The sequence below is a fragment of the Pyxicephalus adspersus genome, chromosome 6 (genome assembly GCF_032062135.1).
Source record: "Pyxicephalus adspersus chromosome 6, UCB_Pads_2.0, whole genome shotgun sequence".
Lineage (NCBI taxonomy): Eukaryota > Metazoa > Chordata > Amphibia > Anura > Pyxicephalidae > Pyxicephalus > Pyxicephalus adspersus.
In genome coordinates, this window is record NC_092863.1 from 90,425,141 (window position 1) to 90,443,115 (window position 17,975).

At 37.2% G+C, this 17,975-nt stretch overlaps 1 protein-coding gene across 2 annotated transcripts in view; it reads right to left on the reverse strand.

Moving 5' to 3' along the window:
• Positions 1–17,975, reverse strand: part of NPR3 (natriuretic peptide receptor 3) — a 67,778-nt gene that overhangs the window by 34,778 nt on the left and 15,025 nt on the right. For both annotated transcript variants that reach the window (XM_072416566.1, XM_072416565.1), the window contains exons 2-3: positions 12,642–12,764; positions 7,755–7,921 (exon numbers count right to left, since the gene is read on the reverse strand). In XM_072416566.1, the coding sequence (XP_072272667.1) occupies positions 7,755–7,921; positions 12,642–12,764 (290 nt within the window). The remainder of the gene's footprint in view (positions 1–7,754; positions 7,922–12,641; positions 12,765–17,975) is intronic.

The following is a 17,975-nucleotide window of genomic DNA, read 5'->3' on the forward strand; positions in this document are numbered from 1 at the left end:
TGATCCTAAGGACCTGATTTAATAAAGCTCTACAAGGCTGGAGAGGATACACTTTCTTCGGTGAACCTGGGTGTACAAGCAAACCTGGAAGTCATTTCTTAAAGTAATTTGCAATTTGTTAGCAAGTTTTAATCCTGGACCAAGCCATTTTAGGTATTTTGGATCATGCAGGTTCACTGATAAAAGTGTATCTTCTCCAATCTTGGAGAGCTTCAGTAAATCAGGCCCAAAGTCTCTGAAGGAAGATGTGTTCTTGTTGCCAGAAGTAACCAGACATCTCGAAGAATTCTACTATAATACTACAAGAATGAAAGAAAGAACCCCCTTTTGCACATTCTTACTTCAGAGACTTTGATAAAGAAGGGCTCTTGTGTTATGTTAGGAAGGGTTAAATGGGGATAAAATAGTCTGGCTGGCTCTCTGTAAAAAAAATGGCCAGGGCAGAAAATCGTTCCATTTTAGAATTCCGATCAAGCCTTGAAAACAGCATTAGGGAATTCTCGTCATACCAGAAACAGAGGTGGCATTAAGGATCTTGAAATGCGAGTTGGATCTGAGCTGAAAAAAATCCCATGAAGTAAGCGCTGGGAATTATTTTATTGGAATGGTGTGAATATTAAGGTAAGAGAGTTCAGACTGTTGTTAGTAAAAGTGCTATCTGAAATAATTCTCACACAGAGAAACGCTGTTTAGGAGGTATACATCTCAATGCTATGCAAGTTGTCCTGCCTAATGATATATTTCAAACTTCCTTATGTGCCTTATATATTCATGGGGATGGCTGGGAATCGCGGGCTTTTCAGGACAACTGAATAGGCAGTTTACAGTAATGCCCTTTATCTAGGAAGATTGTGCTGGAAAAACATTATAACCAGGGAGACTACCTGATACATCCTTTGAAAAAAAATTTTTTTCTCCTGCTGTTCCTAAGACCTGGACCATAGATCTGTGTTGCTAATTGGTATAAAGTGTATATAGTTGACTGAAGCAATAAATGCCTAAAATGGTCTTTTTGGCTTTCCAGTTAAAAGCACAATTCAACTTTCAATTTAAATTAGCTTAATACATTCCAGCTGCTTTAAAACAAAAGGTGGACAATGCCTTATTTTCTTTAGAAAGCAGCCACAACCCAAGCAAAAGAAGCCTTCTCCTGACTGCAGACTGTAGAGAAGGACCCTAGCTTTTTCTGGGTGGAATTAGAGGTCTCTATGCAAAGGTCTGACCCATCCTCTAAACAAGAAAGTTCATGCTCCTGATTGTGGAGCTGTGACTGAAGATATGGGGGTAGGACCTCTGCAGAGGGGTCAGTGGTTCCACACAGAGAGCAAAGGTTCTTCTCTAAAACACACTGACATAGGAAAGGCTTCGCTACTCTGTGGCTGCTTTCCACAGAAAAAGTGTAAAAACTCTGCACACCTTTTAGTTTGATTGAGCTGTAATGTAATAACTGAATTAAACTTTAGGCATTTTAGGGAAATTTACTATTAAGAAAAGCTTTAAAAAGAGGTGTTATAATCATTCAAGAGACATGTGTGGGTTAAAAAATAAGCAGATAAAAAGCTTTCAAAAACCTGGAACTATAGCTGACAAGACATTTTCATAGGAAAATCTTCAACAACGTTAAGCACTGCTTTGACGAGCATTGTGTCAATGGCACTAGAGATACATCTGAGGTTATTCAGAATTTACTAGCAGGTGCATGTGGCCTGAATTTGATCTCCCATGTATTCTCATAGATTGTATGGGAGTGCAATACCTGCTTGAAGCCAACAAAAGCCCATTGAAAATGGCATTTAATGCAGTTTTAGAGCTTGTTGCTACCTCCTGACCACACAGAATACTATTGGTTCATTATTATGATGGATTTCTTCAGTTTCTAAGAGGAATGTACATAGGTGCTAAAGCCCTTGCAATATGTATACCACACCAGGATTTTGAATTTAAAAATATTTCCATTTCCATTACTACTTTTCTTACAAGGAGATGTAAAACCTATACTGAAAATTTTCTGAAACATTTTTATAGAATCTACACCAGTGGTAGCTAGGCAAAAGTGCATATGTATTATTCTTAGATATATTTTCCTTTATGGCTGGTGTGGTCCATTACAAAAAGAATTAATGTATACCACCAACTAATATTCCATCCCGTGATATCTACTCACAGACTCTGTCCATGGTGCTGACACATGATGGAACATACGAAGACAACCAGAGCCTAACGTATAAAGTGTCTGAGGTTAGAACCATTCTTGTTACCTATAGCAACCAAGAACAATCTTCTTTTCATGCCTCCAGTAGAATATAGGACTATGGAATCATTTCTATGGGAAACAATAAATTAGAAACTCTTGGGCTACATCTGTTTCTCACATTCAAACCTATGGAAGGTGGTTCCTGCAGGAAACCATTACGAAGGTGTAGCAAACAAGACATTGTAAATGCAAGATATAAATGTAGTATTATGAATGTAAACATAGAATACAATGTTAAATTCTAGCTGTTGTTAAATTTAAGGCTGTTGGGTAATAATTGGATGTAATACCAGGATAAAGCATGTCTAAATGCTTTCCAATATTGAAAAACAAAGATTTATTTGGGCTTTAAAATATATAGAAAAGAGGCCAAGAGGAGTTAAATAACAAACCATTTTTATATTTTTTTTATAAACTAGCCAATAATCTTTTGCTTGCCTGTGGCTACTGTTGGAATATCTGTGGACTGTCCATTGACTAATAAAAGTTTTTTTTATTTTGGTGTATTGTACGTGACTTGCCAATACTTCCTGTATGCAATGTAATACATAGGAATCATCTTCTATGTTGTTTTGTTAATTTGAAGGAGGTTTTCTACTACTAAAGAATTCAATTTATTCAGGTAATTAGTTATAAAGGAAAAAGGAAGTAATAATATTTTAATATTATGATGGCAATAATTGCCTTGTTCCTTTTAGCATTTATTAAGTATACATTAGGCAGATTTAAAGTAAACATACATTTTTAACGAGCATATATTTTAAGTAAAATCAGGGGCACACCCACTGCAGTTACCCAAATTAACAGCATTGCTCAGGAAGAATAAGCCTTAATAAAGTGGACCTACCATCACATTTTCAATACTTTGCAAAAGGGTGGTTATCTCTTTTACATAATGAAAGAAAATGTGGTAAAATATTTTATTTTTTACTTTTTTGACCCTTTTTTTTTTACTGCTACGATGGTAGGAAAAAGAAGGAAAAACCTGCAGTCTCCTGGGATACCTATGTCACATATCCTAGGAGGCTGTGGGATGTTCCTTCTGCATATGCCCCTGATCTGGCATGTGTCTTTAGGGGGCGCATGCCCAAGAAGAACCCTTAGTGGAGTTGTCCTTTAAGAACCCCCTAGGTTCATTATATCTGATAAAATACTTAACTGCCTCCCCTTTCCACCCATGCAGGCAAATTAGGCTGCACAGTGAAGCATTTGTTGTCAGAGATACCCGGAAAACCTATATAATATATGGCCCCTGGTTTAGGGGTTCCAAAGAACTCCTTTTGGAGCATGCATTTGGTGTATTAGATGCATTAGCTGTGCTTACTTTCTGATATAAAAATTCTGATGATTCCTAATACACTGTGTGTGAAAAGAACTGCTTACATTTTTCTGGTCTGCACTGAGCAAATGTTTTCCTATTAAACTAGATTACACTGGATTGTGGTCTGTGTTTGTCTTCTAATAAAACAATATGCAAACCCAGATAGCATTCTTTCCAGAGTAAAGTCAGGGACAAGCTGTATTTTAAATGACTACAATGATATACCATGGAACCTGTTATCTAACAACACACACAGCCCAGAGGACTTCCACGAACACAACTTATCAGAAAGGCCTTAATTTCCACACACACACACACACAAAAAAAAAAAAAAAACTTTCACTATCAAGAAACAAACAACTGAAGAATGTTACCCAGTGTCTTCACACTAGTTTGTTATCAGTTTTGGTTACACAGAAGACCACTGGCATGGCATTTGTGGATGGTAATTTTTTTACATCAAACACTTGTTTGCAGGCACATTTACATTCCTGATATATATTTAGTGCTGATGTTAGGACCACATGTGAGGCTATTTTTCCTTAACTTCATTTTTTAGTTTTTGCCCTATCTTTCAATTAGTAACATCAAACTAAATCCTAAACCTATATCTGACAATAGACTGGACGAGCAGATTGTACAATCTCCTCTAGAGCTTCCAATTATGTAGCACAGGGGCCTCTGTGATTTCATTTAAAGCAGAACTCAACATTTTTACTTTACATAAACCTTATATGTAAAGTAAAAATTGTATATTTTTTATTTGCATCACCTTTTTTTTTAAAAAAAAAGGGTGCAGCACAGCCCCTTTAGGTCTTGATCGCCATGGCGTCTTGATACCTACGTTGATCTTGGGCATGCACAGAAGGGGCATTTTTTCCACTAAGGGAGAAGAGATGCCGATCTCACGCATGGGCAGTGAGATTGACTCTCTTTTTTCCCCCCTTTACAGTGGCTACGTCACCTGATCTTGCACCTGCACAGTGAGATATCAGGTGACGTAGCAAGAAGACCGGAATAGAAAACCGAAGATGGTGGCGCTCGGCGCTTTCTCAGCACTGGGACAATGGACGATTCTAGGACAATGCAGGACAGGAGCGAGGAAAAATCCAGCTCTATCAAGGGATCTGCAGGATTAAAGGTAAGTGTGATTTTTTTATTCTCTCTTTAGTTCTGTTGAATGGATTAGTTGCCCCATACTACATTTTAGATTTTGAAAAACATAAGATTATACAGATATTGTATAACCAGACTGCATAGCATATGGTCACTTTAATCCACCATTATAAGGCTCAAACCTCACTTACCTACTTACAATTTAACGCAACCCCAAATCATTCATCTTACCTTGGCCTTTAAACTAAAACTCTACCTAGTCCTACTATTAAACTAACATAACCTATAAACCAAGATCTGATTCGAATTCCTAAAATGTAAGCCTTAACTGTACCCATAAAGCTTATTACTAACCACAACCTAACCCTTAAACTTCAGTCTAAAACCTAACATAACTATCATACTAACTTCTAATCAGATTTTTACCCCCTAACCTAACCCCAAATGTAACATAATCCCTCAACTCAACCCTAATTCCCTAGGGGTAGGTTCTGACCTGTCTAAGGATGGAGCGATCCAACGCGGCTCCCTGGCCAGCCATTTGGTACCTTGGTTCTTTAGGACATTTACACATTTGACAGCTGGCGGCAAAGAGAAATACTAGTACCACTTCCTTGTCTCTGGGGCTGCCAAGCTACATGTAGCTTCTCCTCAGAGGCAATGGTCCCCTGGCATTAGGAATGCTCCGCAACCCCATGACCAGAGTGAACATAGCCTAAGGCTAAAGCCAAAAGATTAGCCATAATCCTAGCATTAAAAATATTAGCACACTTAAAATAATTCTACAAATTACTTAACTGCTTAAAAAATATACGGTAGATTGATGATAAGCTGAAATCAACACAGTCTGCAAATTTACATAGATCACAACACTTATGTGACTGGTTTGAGCTTAGAAATAACTGCTGGTTGCTTACATTAAAAGGCTGACAAAATTCTGTTCTAATAGGAAAACACAAAGCCCATGCTGTAAACTTTGGAAATACATTTTTTCACAATGCTTAGAGATACAGAGATGAATTAGAGTGTGTATAAAGTTTATTTCTACTCCTAGTTCATTTTAATCTGACACATTCAGTCCTGTGGATGAAAATGTAATGTACATGCAAATAACAACCTTGCAGTAACCCATATTCATCATTTTCACTTACATTTCTTTTTGGACGTGGCATACACTTAGGAATATATATATAATGGAGTTGCAACATTCTATTACCTCAGTGAGTGCTCACTGTGCTCCTAAGAATCTGCCTTTCACTAAACTTAACTGTTGGAATTGTTAAGCTTTGCATCCTGCTCTGCTTTTACCTCTGGATAATACCATGACATTGTGTCACAGGATCTTCAGAACAAACAAGAATACCTTAAATTATGATCTATGCATTTGTGTATCAATTGCAAAAGAGGAAGAGGAAGAATTTAATAGCAAGCTAAAAAAAACGATGTGTGCTAAAAGATATGCTCTTCAATTAGACTGTTTACTTAGGCTGAATTAATGTTTTCTTAATCTGCATAAATATTTGAATAAACATTTTATGTAGGTCATTCCATTAGGCATCATTTAAAAACACATTAACTCTACAGTGTGGCTGACCCAATTAGAACTCTGGTCTGAATAAACGAAGGATGTCATTTTCCAGCATGAATCCATTAAAAAAAAAAAAAAAAAAAAAAACAAGAACAAATGAAAGATAAAGCTTACTTTTTCTTCTATATATTTAAACCATACTGCTCCATTCTGTACATTGTAGTCTATGTTATACATTACATACAACATACTCTGCAACTCTGTACAGTGTGCTTTATGTTATATACTCCATATCCCTACACTGTGTTCTGAGTTATAAACCCTTCCATACTGTACACTACACACTATGTTACTTACTCCATATGCCTCCATTCTGTACACTGTGTTGTATGGTATATACTCAATATCCCTCTATTCAGGACATTGTACTCATGCCTCCATTCTGTACACCGTGCTTTATATTATATACTCCATATCCCTACACTTTTCTCTGTGTTATAAACCCTTCCATGCTGTACACTAAGCTCTATGGTATTTACTCCATATGCCTCCATTCTATAGACTGTATTTTATGATATATATTCAACATCCTAGAACCATTGTGTACACTGTGCTTTATGTTAGATACTCCATAGCCCTTCATTCTCTATACAGTGTTCTATGCTATATATCCTATTACACTTTAGTATGTACATTGTGCTCTATGATATATATTATTTATACAGCTTCACCTTGCTCTGTGTTATATACTGTATACCTCTACACACTGTACAATATGCCCAGTGTTATACATTCCTTACATGTTCACTGTGTATACTAACTTTTCTCAACATTTATGACACTGGGGAACCCTTAAAAAAACTTTCCGGTCTTCAGGGAACCTAGGCTATAATTAATATATCCACAGCTCACAGTGTATTATCATGGTAGTCAGTAGATAGAATGCCTCTTACATTACTGGCCATTGGGAAGAATGTCACCCTTACAGGGAGCCACAAAGATCATTGGTGTCATCTAAACTTACCTGAGAGGCACAAATTAATCCTTGCTCAGGGAACCCCTATAACCTCTAGAGGATTTCAAGAGGGTTCCACGGAAGTATGGTTGAGAAACACCAGTGTATACTGTGTTCTACGTTATATTTTTCATACCATGAAATTTGTACATAGTACTCTATGCTATGTATTCCTGCTCCATGCTGTACACTGGGCTTTGCTAAATATTCCATGCTGCTCCACCTAGAATTTCCATCTTATGAATTTATATTATTTTTCCTTATTGTTGAAACTCTTTGGAAGGGTTACAATATGTTTTTTTAAGCATAGAGAGGTTATTTTAACAAACAGAAGGACTTTCTTTTATCTACAAACTATACATTACACTTAATTATAACATGTGAAAATATCACCAACAAAATAATGTGAGCCTCAGCAACCAGTAGGAGGCACACAGGGTAGAGCATATTGTCACCTTTGATTAAATTATGAGGTTGTTTACAGACAGCTAAAGCGTTCGCCTGGTCATCAGCTACTTACGTAATCATCTTCATTGAGTCCTAGCTTTTGAACAGAACTTTTCACCTCCATGGAAAACTTCTCAAACTCTGGTTTTACTGTCCTGAGTAGAGTGACTGTTTGCAGGGATGAGTATGCTTGCTTTGCTTCAACGTCGTGCTTGTCTCCTCGCCTCCACGAGCCATCTCCTAAGGGAGATATAAAAATATTTACAAGTTTGGCCAGTCACCATAAAAAAGAAGTTTCTCCGTTCGCAACTGCCTTTGCATAAGGCATCCAGTAAATGCATATGTTTGTAAATAACAGTATAGCTTATTGTTTGTTATGTCCTAAACTCTCAGTCAAGGAAAAAAAAATGGAAGGGAATGTCAATAGATGTTTACAAGTGAAATTGCTCAAACTTGAGTCCAGTTAATATCATCCATGAAACTTTGCAACTTTGTTAGGACCAATTTATTATGGTGTATGTTTCCTTAGTATCTGCAATAAATTTGGAAGAGTCTGCTTACACTATTGAAGAGCCTGTTCATACCATCATGAATAGATCACTACCCTAATTGGTGTTTGCCCTCAGCATATATTTACATAATACAAATAAAGAAAGATATCATTCCATTTCTAAGAATAATATACATACAGGCTGCATTTTCCATAACACACTGCCCTGCAAGGCAGAGATATGCATTTTTTCTGGTTCACCTGTATAACAATTCTATGTTTGCTATGTGTTTTATTGTAGTAGTTGATTGAGTTTTGCTGAATTTGTTTTGTTCTACTCAGGCTTTTTTTATCAATTATTTTTACCTGATAAACATGCCAGCAACAAATTTTCTGTTCTAGAGGGACAACTCATAGCATACTATATTTAAAGAGTATTAGTGTTGTTACCCTAGCACATGACAACAGAATCTCCCTCCTCATATCATAAAACAGGCTAATTCTAAAGTATACTAAGGTTGCAAATGACAGACAGATACAGACAGTGATACAGAAAGAGGAAAGGACCCTGGCCCGAAGAGCTTACAATCTAGGAGGTAGGGGGAGTATCACACAACAGGAGGGGGATATGGTATGGTGGGTGAGTATTGAGGGTTTTAACAGACAGAAGAAGACGGATAGAAAAGTTTGAAAAGATGGGTTTTGAGAGCCAATGAAGAGAACTACAAGGAGACGAAGCAGAAGAGGAGCGGTGGGAAGGATGGATGAGTCTGGCTGCAGCATTCATAATAGATTTTGGAGATGTTGCGTAGGTGAAAGTGACAGGACCTGAAAATGTTGGGAATATGGGGGGAAATGAGAGGGCAGAATCAAAGCTGACGCCAAGACAACGTGCCTGAGGGGAGGGAAAAATAACAGTGTTATTAACAGTTAGAAATATGTCAGGGAGAGATTTGGAATTTAAGGGGGGAATCATTAGTTATATAAACAGGTCTTCAGCGTGGAGAACAGTTTTTGGTAGATGTGTGTGGAAGGCACTGCATAGAGAGTACATAGTTTAAATTTCAATCAGAATGCATTAAATGTAAGTATTAAATATATATGGCCATCTCCCCATGATTGTAAACACTGGAAAATGGCTAGATACATATAACTACTGTTGACAAAAATTGGATTCTGCATTGGCTCCAGATAGCATAAAAGCCAATGTTTAATCTGCATTTATTTTGCCTTACATGTTTTTTCTTCTCCCAACAACATGCTAATTATTTACTTATAAAACCTTTCTATTCAAACTACATACCCTAATTTAGACCCACTGATACCAAGCAGATCATGGTTTGCAGGGCCAGGGCAGAAAGGTTCTGAACATAGCCTTCTGAAAACATCACAACACCCTAGCTCAGTACTCCACTTATGGACACTCAACCCTAATAGAAATGGCTCTTTTCAGGAAGACTGGCCAGGGTACTGCCCACATGTGTTACTGAGCCTCCATGATTGAAAGAACAAACGTCCAACGATAAAACAGGAGGCCCAGGGATTGAAAAGTACAAGTACAACAAGAAACACAGGGAACACAGCTTTTTACTAATCCCAGTGTGTTCTTTTATATATTCCAAGAACTAGTAATGTAATTTCTTGATTACCTAATCAAAAAAATTGGCTATAGACACTGGGATCTAAATAACTATAGCAGACAGGGGCCATGTGACTGATATGTGTCCATACAAGTATGGCTGTATCATTTCTGCAGCTAGTAAGACACTGGGTATTGTAAATGTACATGTAGTTCATATACCACTTTACTAATCAATCTAAATATCTCAGTGTTAAATGGGGCTTATGTTAATTGTTTTTAGTTTGCTTCAAAACTCCCATCTACCCTAGTACTATGGAAATGCAAAACCATTTGGAAGCTGGTCATATACAGGACAAACAAGGCTATGGAAATATGAATGACTTGAAGGTGGTCATATGCGAGAAAGACAAGTCTATGGTAGGCTGAATGATTTGAAGCTGGCCATATGCAGGACAGAAGAATCTTAAGAGCTAATCGAATGTACGTGCAATAAATTCTGAAATATCTCAAAAGCATTTTAAACTAATGCTAAAAGTGTTCTGCATTTGCGTACTACAGACCTATACCATAAGGCCCTGCCATTGTAGAATGTCACAGGCATTGAATAATCTATGTACTGAATATACTCTACAGGGATCCATTTACACTGCCAGGACATACTTATTACATCCTCTCCACCCTGCATGCAAACCTATGCTTGTTTTAGCTGGGACCTGATGTCCTTTTTGTATCTCCAGTGTTATTAGTACTCAGTGATAAATTGTAGATACAATACTATCATTGTAATTTTAAAGATAGTTTAATTGAAAGTTTATGTAGGTCCATAACTATTTTTTTCTTTGATACTTCACGGAAACCCAACAGGAAGTTAGAGAAACTCTCAAAATAAGGAGAATTCTACTTTTTAATATTTGTCCCCATTGGAAGATTTTTCCCTAACTTTTTATTTCTCTATGTCAATGGTCATCAGTACAAATAAAGGAACATATCAAATCTTGACAGGAACTAACCCTAACTAATCCTTCATCACTCTATCCAACACTATAATAGAAAGGTATTGCCTAGAGATAATAACTTCAATAACTGGTCTAAATGGCATTTTTTCTTTTTCTATGGTGTTCCCTTTTGGTTTGACTTTGACTACCTTCAGGTTCAAAAAATCCATCTAAGTGTCACAAGATATCTCATAAATGAGTCTAACATCCCTTAGAAGTGGTAAAACCAAAGTTCACTGTAGAATGTGACCTCTAGTATCTTTTCATCTTTTTAAAATGTATGCAGTTATATAGTTAACAGGAAAGAAAATACCTTTAAAAGCCAAAATAAGCAGATATTACACAAGGAAATGAAAAGTAATAATATGTGTGAGTTATTTTAAACACATTTTTTGTCATTTTGTTGAGTGACGCGATTTAGATTCTGAGTACACCGGTGACAGGGAAATTCCTTGTACTAGCTGAAGACAAACATAAATGTTTCCTGCTTATTGTGTAAAATCATTGAGCACAGGAAAAAATAAAAAGTCAAGTGACAAAACACACTTAAGCGACACCTTGACTCATGGAAACCACCTTACAGTACAGTGGTGTGAAAAAGGCCTTCAGTAAAATGTTAAAATTAGGCAAAGTAACAAAAATGGAAGTGCTCATTTATGAAATTGTAAGAAGGGTCTTTATCTGTACTCATCTGAACGTACTTATTCATACGCCCTTCACTGTGTAGAACAGACTTTTTCAACATAGGGGAACCCTTGAAACAACTTTTAGGTCTTCAGGGAACTCCTTCTATAATTACTATATCCACAGCTCATAGTGTATTATCATGGTGGTTTGTAGGAAGAATGCCTCTTACATTTTTGGCCATTTGGAAGAATGTCACCCTTGCGGATAGCCACAAAGATCATTGGTGTCATTCATAATTAGGAAATAAATTGTGAGAAAGGTCTTTATCTGTACTTATACATACTTATCTGAACTCATAAAAAACAATGACCTTTCCCTAATCTATCCGATTTTGCTGGGTAGTTCATATACAACAGCAGATTGTGCTCCCCCCCTTGGAGAGCTTTAATAAATGAGACGCATAGTTAACATGAAACATTTTCTAGTAAAGAATCAATTACTGCTCTTGAAACACATAGACCTGGAATATTGTCCTCCAGAGAATGTTTCAGTAAATATCAGATTCCATGCATTACAAATAGGCCCCTACGTGTTTATGTACTATGACAATCCCTATGCAGGATACAATAAGGAAAAAATAATTTTATGTTATTAATATAGACTGAAATGATGCAAGAAATGATTGCTTTTTATTAGCTACAAGACCCTGAGCTGCCAATTTACTTGATTAATAATCAAGCTAAAACTCTTTCAGTTTAGTTTACTTTTCATCAGACTGTGCAGGTCAAAGCATGCACCCAACATCTGGCTCTTTCAAGGACTACAATTTATTTACACTGAAATGTCAGAATGAGATTAACTCCGGTGTACACCTTCGGTATTGGAGACTCTCATAGCAAAGCTTCCCATGAATCTTTCCCAACTACTCATATACTTTATATACATAAAGGTGAGCTTGGCACTTTTCCTCTTTAAGCTATTCCTATTGGTTTCTGAGGCCACCCATTACATTAAATGGACAATAAATATATGAATTGGATGGGGGTTGGAGATTTGCATGAAACTACAGTTGTCTAAATGTTTAGATCTTCTGATCACTCACAATGTTTTTTTTTCCGTCATAACCACCAAGAATTGTTGAGCTTTGACACAGTGCATCTGTCTGTTGTTACCTGGTAGTGATTTGGCAGATCACTACAATAATGGTGGGGACAGCTGTAGATACAATACATTTTCACGTGACACAACCCAACCCAATTGACTTACCATAAGATGAACTGTTGAAGAGTTCAATGTTGAAGAAAACGTAGTCCCCTTTAGTCAGTCCTTGTCGATGTGCAGCTAACATAATGTTCCTGACAGTGTCGCTGCTGGCACACATTATAACCACTAAGGAAAGAAAAAGAAAACAATGGAAAAGTTAATAAAATATGCAATCATTCAGTGTACTTTTACAGTATACACAGACTTATTTTATGTCAGATTACCACCAACAAGAAATGTTGTCATAAGTATGCTGACTCACACGAACAAATTAAAGTTAGAATGCCAGGTTCACTGTATTACTGGTAAAGTATTGTAATAGTGCAGTTCTTTTGTTACTAAAGGAGCCTGTATACAAAATTATGTCTTCACACTGGGCCCAGACTTCTCTGACAGGTCCAAGTAATATGTGTCAGTAACGTTAGAACTAATGCAGCCATTGGGTGTCCAATAGTTGAGTAACAACAGGCAGAGGGTATTATTGGGCAGGCTGTAGCCAGAAAACCAAGAACAGATTGGACCTAATTTATCAAAGCTCTCCAGGATTGCAAAAGATATATTATCATGGGTGAACCCGGGAAATAAAGCTTGAATGGATTTCATATAATTATTTCCTAATATTTAGCAAATGTTTTCAGTCCTTGTCGCTGCGGCAATCAAGACAGAATAGGAGCACAGAGCCTCCCGGGATATCTACGTCATGCATCCCGGGAGGTTCTTGGCTGCTCCTTATTATTAAACAGGATTTATATAGCGCTAACATATTACGCAGTGCTGTACTACTTCTGCACATGCCTGATCTCGGACATGTGCAGAGGAAGCCCTTTCTTAAATAAGAGAAAAAATGCAGATCTCACGCATAAGCTGTGAGATCGGCACTCTTTTTCCCCATGTACATCACTTGATCTCGCGCCTGCGCAGTGCAAGTTTGGGTGACATACGAAGAAGAACCCAGAGGACTGAAGAAGGGTACTGGGACGACGTGGGACCCAATCAAAGAAACCTCCCGATGGATCTGCGGGATTAAAGGTAAGTGTGATTTTTTTATTTTGACTTCAATTTCGCTTTAATAAATCAGGACCATTGTGTTTGTCCGGCAGGGAAACTCTACTACTGGATATGGAGAGCACTCATCCCCGCATCTGTCATTGCAGTTTATACATGCCCCAGTATATATAATTCTTATCTTCAGTATAAATAGATTTATTAAAAGGTAACAGAACAAAGATTTTAATTATCATTAAAGACTTTTTTTATATTTGATTTTAATAGTGAATGACCTGTCTATCGAAAAGCTGCAAAACAGGAGTGAGAACAGCAGCAGAACCAAGCTGAACTTTGTGAGTGCGTGGACTTTTAGCCTGTTTTTGCCGTTTGTTGTTCGTATTTATTTAGCCAATGGACACATTTGGGTTAAAAACTCACTGTAATATCTTTGTACTTCTCTTAAAGGCATGTCACAATTAAAAAGAGATTTACTTGTGATTTCTGAAAGCACCAAAAAAACTAAATTTTGCTGTTTTGCCTCTTAGTTCAAAAGATGCAGCCTAGGTGGGGGGATTGCTGCAGAGGCTAAAGTTAGTACCATGTATCAATCAGAAGCCATTAGACCTCTTTGGGATGGGGAAAAGATTAGTTTTTTCCTAAAAACAGAAAAACTACAGGGGTTCTAGAAGATTTACTAATTTGCATATAGGCAGCATGGATTCTGTAGAGCAAGTTGTGGGGAACCACTGAACAGCCAGGTGTACAGCAATGCTGCACTACTAAATAAGAACAGAACTGGATCTAGTGCTAGTCTGACTTGTAACTTGTTTGTAATATCCATTTTACCAGTCTGCAAGCTTATTGTATGCTGTCCTGTCTTAATTAAGCAGCAACCAGGCCGGTACAAGCACAACGAAGGCATTCATGCCGATAAATATCATTTTATGTAAATAGCAGACGGCTTGTTTGTCTGTTGCACATTCCATGTAAATGAAGTGTTTGGGGGGGCTGAACTCCCATCTCACTACACTACTGGTCATATTACTGTGCTGTGATTTACTGCCTCCACTTGAAATATCCTCTGCCTATAGTAAACAGGATATATCAAAATAAATGCAAAGTACAGGGATGACTTTAGAATTAATGCAAACAAAAATGTGACCTTCTAGCTTTAACCTAAGCTTTAACTCCCTCACTGCCATAAAGTGGAACCCTTGTGTGTGCTTGTAAATAGGTTACACAGACAATTTTTAAAGTTAAACGCCAAATATAAAAGATGCACATAAATGCAGCTCAGTATTCATTAATACAAGATTAACAGAGAAGATGACTGGGGGCTTCAAATGCTTCAAATTTATTGCCCACTTGCAGTATTACCCAGCGCTGCAAGGAGGCTGAATGTACAATGTCTGCAAGGCAATGGAAAACAAGATGACAGCACTCAGCAGTAATCAAACAACATTTTGGGGAAAAGCAATGGAGATGTTTTGAGGGCCTCTGGGGGTCACAACAATAAGGTATGCAACTAATTAAACCAACCATTATGGTCATTAAAAATGGAGCCCTGAAGAGGGCTGTGAGTTCCCAATAGAAATATAATTCAGCTGTAATAATCCTTTTGAAACTTCTATACAATCTAATCAATTTTCTTCTTTAAATCTCAAAATGTGGAAACAATCTGCATTGACTCAGTGCCTCCTTTTTTCCTTAATATTCAAATACGGAACACTGACATTAACCATCTAGGCTAAAATAAAGCATAAAGGCATAAACATAAGCTGAGCCTTTTCTAATATAATGATGCTCTCATGGTGGACAAGATGGTCAGTCTAATCCCTCGGTAATATACAATCCACAACTACCAATCAGAAGTCTCAGGCAAGCAAAACAATACGTTGGTATTTCCAAATAATTGATCTGGAAAATATCATTAGATGAAACCAGCATGTACTCCTGGCATTGAAAGATTAACTAAAATATGTTCATGTATAGAAAATTCCAGCAAAGGCAGCCAGCCCACATATCTAATACCGAGACTGCAGTGGACTTTATATGTGGCTCTGAGTAAGAATGTACTGTGTACGTCATATACCTGGTAAATGAAAACACATGGGCCATTTATATATTTTTTGTAAGATTTCTGATATTTTATTATGCTATTTAATAAAAAAACACCACCTAGGTAATCCAAAAAAATAATAACTAAAAAGAACCTTTATTTTAAAGGGACCTGAACTTTTTTTGTCGAAAAAATAAAGTCCTGGCTTCTGGTGGCTTTTTGTTTAAGCTGTACAATGTATGTGCATGCTCCATGAGGTGTAGAGCTCAGCTCTGTGTGCTGAGGTACCACATAGAGAGCCAGCTTCCAGGGACAATGTAACTTCTGCGCATGCACAGGAGTTACAATATCAGTGGCTATTCAATGGCCAAACATGACCGCCATCTTCATGGAAGTCCTCCACGGAGCCGACGGTGAACATGGTGCCTTCCGAAGGGATGCAGCCATGGCAGGTCCTGGCAAGTCTCAGTAGCTTGCACACTGCTTGATGCACTCTTCCAAACTTGGTACTTGGGTAGTCTGAATGCCTTTGCCCCAAGTATTTGCACCAGAATGATGATCCTTGCCTATGCACTGGAAGGATAACCAGATTTCCAAATGACAACATCTTATAAAAAATTAGATATAAAAAAAGTCAGTGAGCTCCTTTCCATTGAAGAGTCTGTTCCAGTAAAGGTTTAATACAAGTTTAAAAAGTGGATTTGAGTATCGAGACTACAGGAAATGGTATACCTTTAAATTTATCATACATACAATATTCTACAATGTGAACCCATTAAAAGCACCTTAATTGTAGTTAACAGAGAACTACTGCTAAAAAAGATTAAAGAGACGAACTAAAACTCAACACAATAAAGCTCTATGTACTACAGGTCCCTTTAATAGTTGGGACTACAAAGCATGATACATTTGCCTGGCATTCCTTATATTTGGAGTTATCAAGAAATCTAAACCTTCACAAACCAGATAATTGTTCGGCCATGGAGAACCTACTTTTGTAGAATGCTGGCTCCAGAATTCTTCCATCAACAACCTCTTCTATTGTTCTGATTGCCATGAAACACAGCTTGTTCCAGTGCTTGAAGCCGAGCCATTATTAAATGGGCCCTAGTCAATAAAGAGTTTTGCTGTAGGCAATCTGGGAACTTTCTCATGAATGGGGTCAACAGAAGCTCAATTAATGGGGCTGTACATACATTCAATCAACAGAGAGAATACTTTGCCTCATTGTCTCCTATCTCATGTAATAGCCAAGAACTTGTGTTTATACTTAACCCTATCATTTTTACAGTCACTCTGTGGACACAAGGTCATTCCTATGGTTTTTCACTGCTTATATTGTAAAAGACTATAATAACTAGGCCATTTGTCCTTTTCTTTACCACCATTATAATGTGTCTGCTGACAAAAGTAGTTAATTTCAAAGACAGTGCCACGATTTGCTGGGACTATTCTAAATTTTTAAAAGCTTGTCCTTGGATATGTATTTCCGAAGACAGTGGCATGATTTACTGGGAAAATCCCAAACTTTCAAAGTGAGTCCTTGATAATGTCCCTGGTTTCGAAAGATATATATATATATATATATATTTTTTTATATTTACAAAAATCATGTGACCAATGTCTCATTACTGTTCATTTTGAGTCTGGTAGGCTTCATGAAAGCATGTGATGATGTCAATTTCAAGCACCACTTCTGATCACTGGGTCCAGGACTGGATTTAGCATTAGACACAATGGGCTTATAATTACAATTACTGGCTACACAAGTTTTAATCAGTAGAAACACAGAATTCTCCTGTAAGCTTTTTTTATACATTGTTATTTTATATAAAAGCAAAGTGAAACAAAAAAATGCTTCTTGTATAAGACGTATTGCTAGCAGGGAGGAGTAGTTTTTAAACATTTACTAATGTTTTATAAGTGGAAATCCAGCCATGACTGGGCCATTTTGGCCTGAAGTGATAGAAGTGATAACAAGCACCTCAATAACTGGGCCTGATTTATTAAAGCTCTCCAAGGCTTGAGAGTATACACTTTCATCAGTGAAGCTGGGGGATCCAGCAAACTTGGAAAGGATTTTTTTCAAAGCCATTTGCTATGCAAAAGTTTTGAATCGTGGACTGGATCCATGCCAGGATTCCAGGTTTGCTAAGTCACCCAGTTTCACAGATGTAAGTATAACCTCTTCAGCCTTGGAGAGCTTTAATAAATCAGGCCTATTATCTACTTATCACAAAAGATTTTTTTAACTGAATGGATATGTCAGTGATCTGCTCCTGATCCTTTGC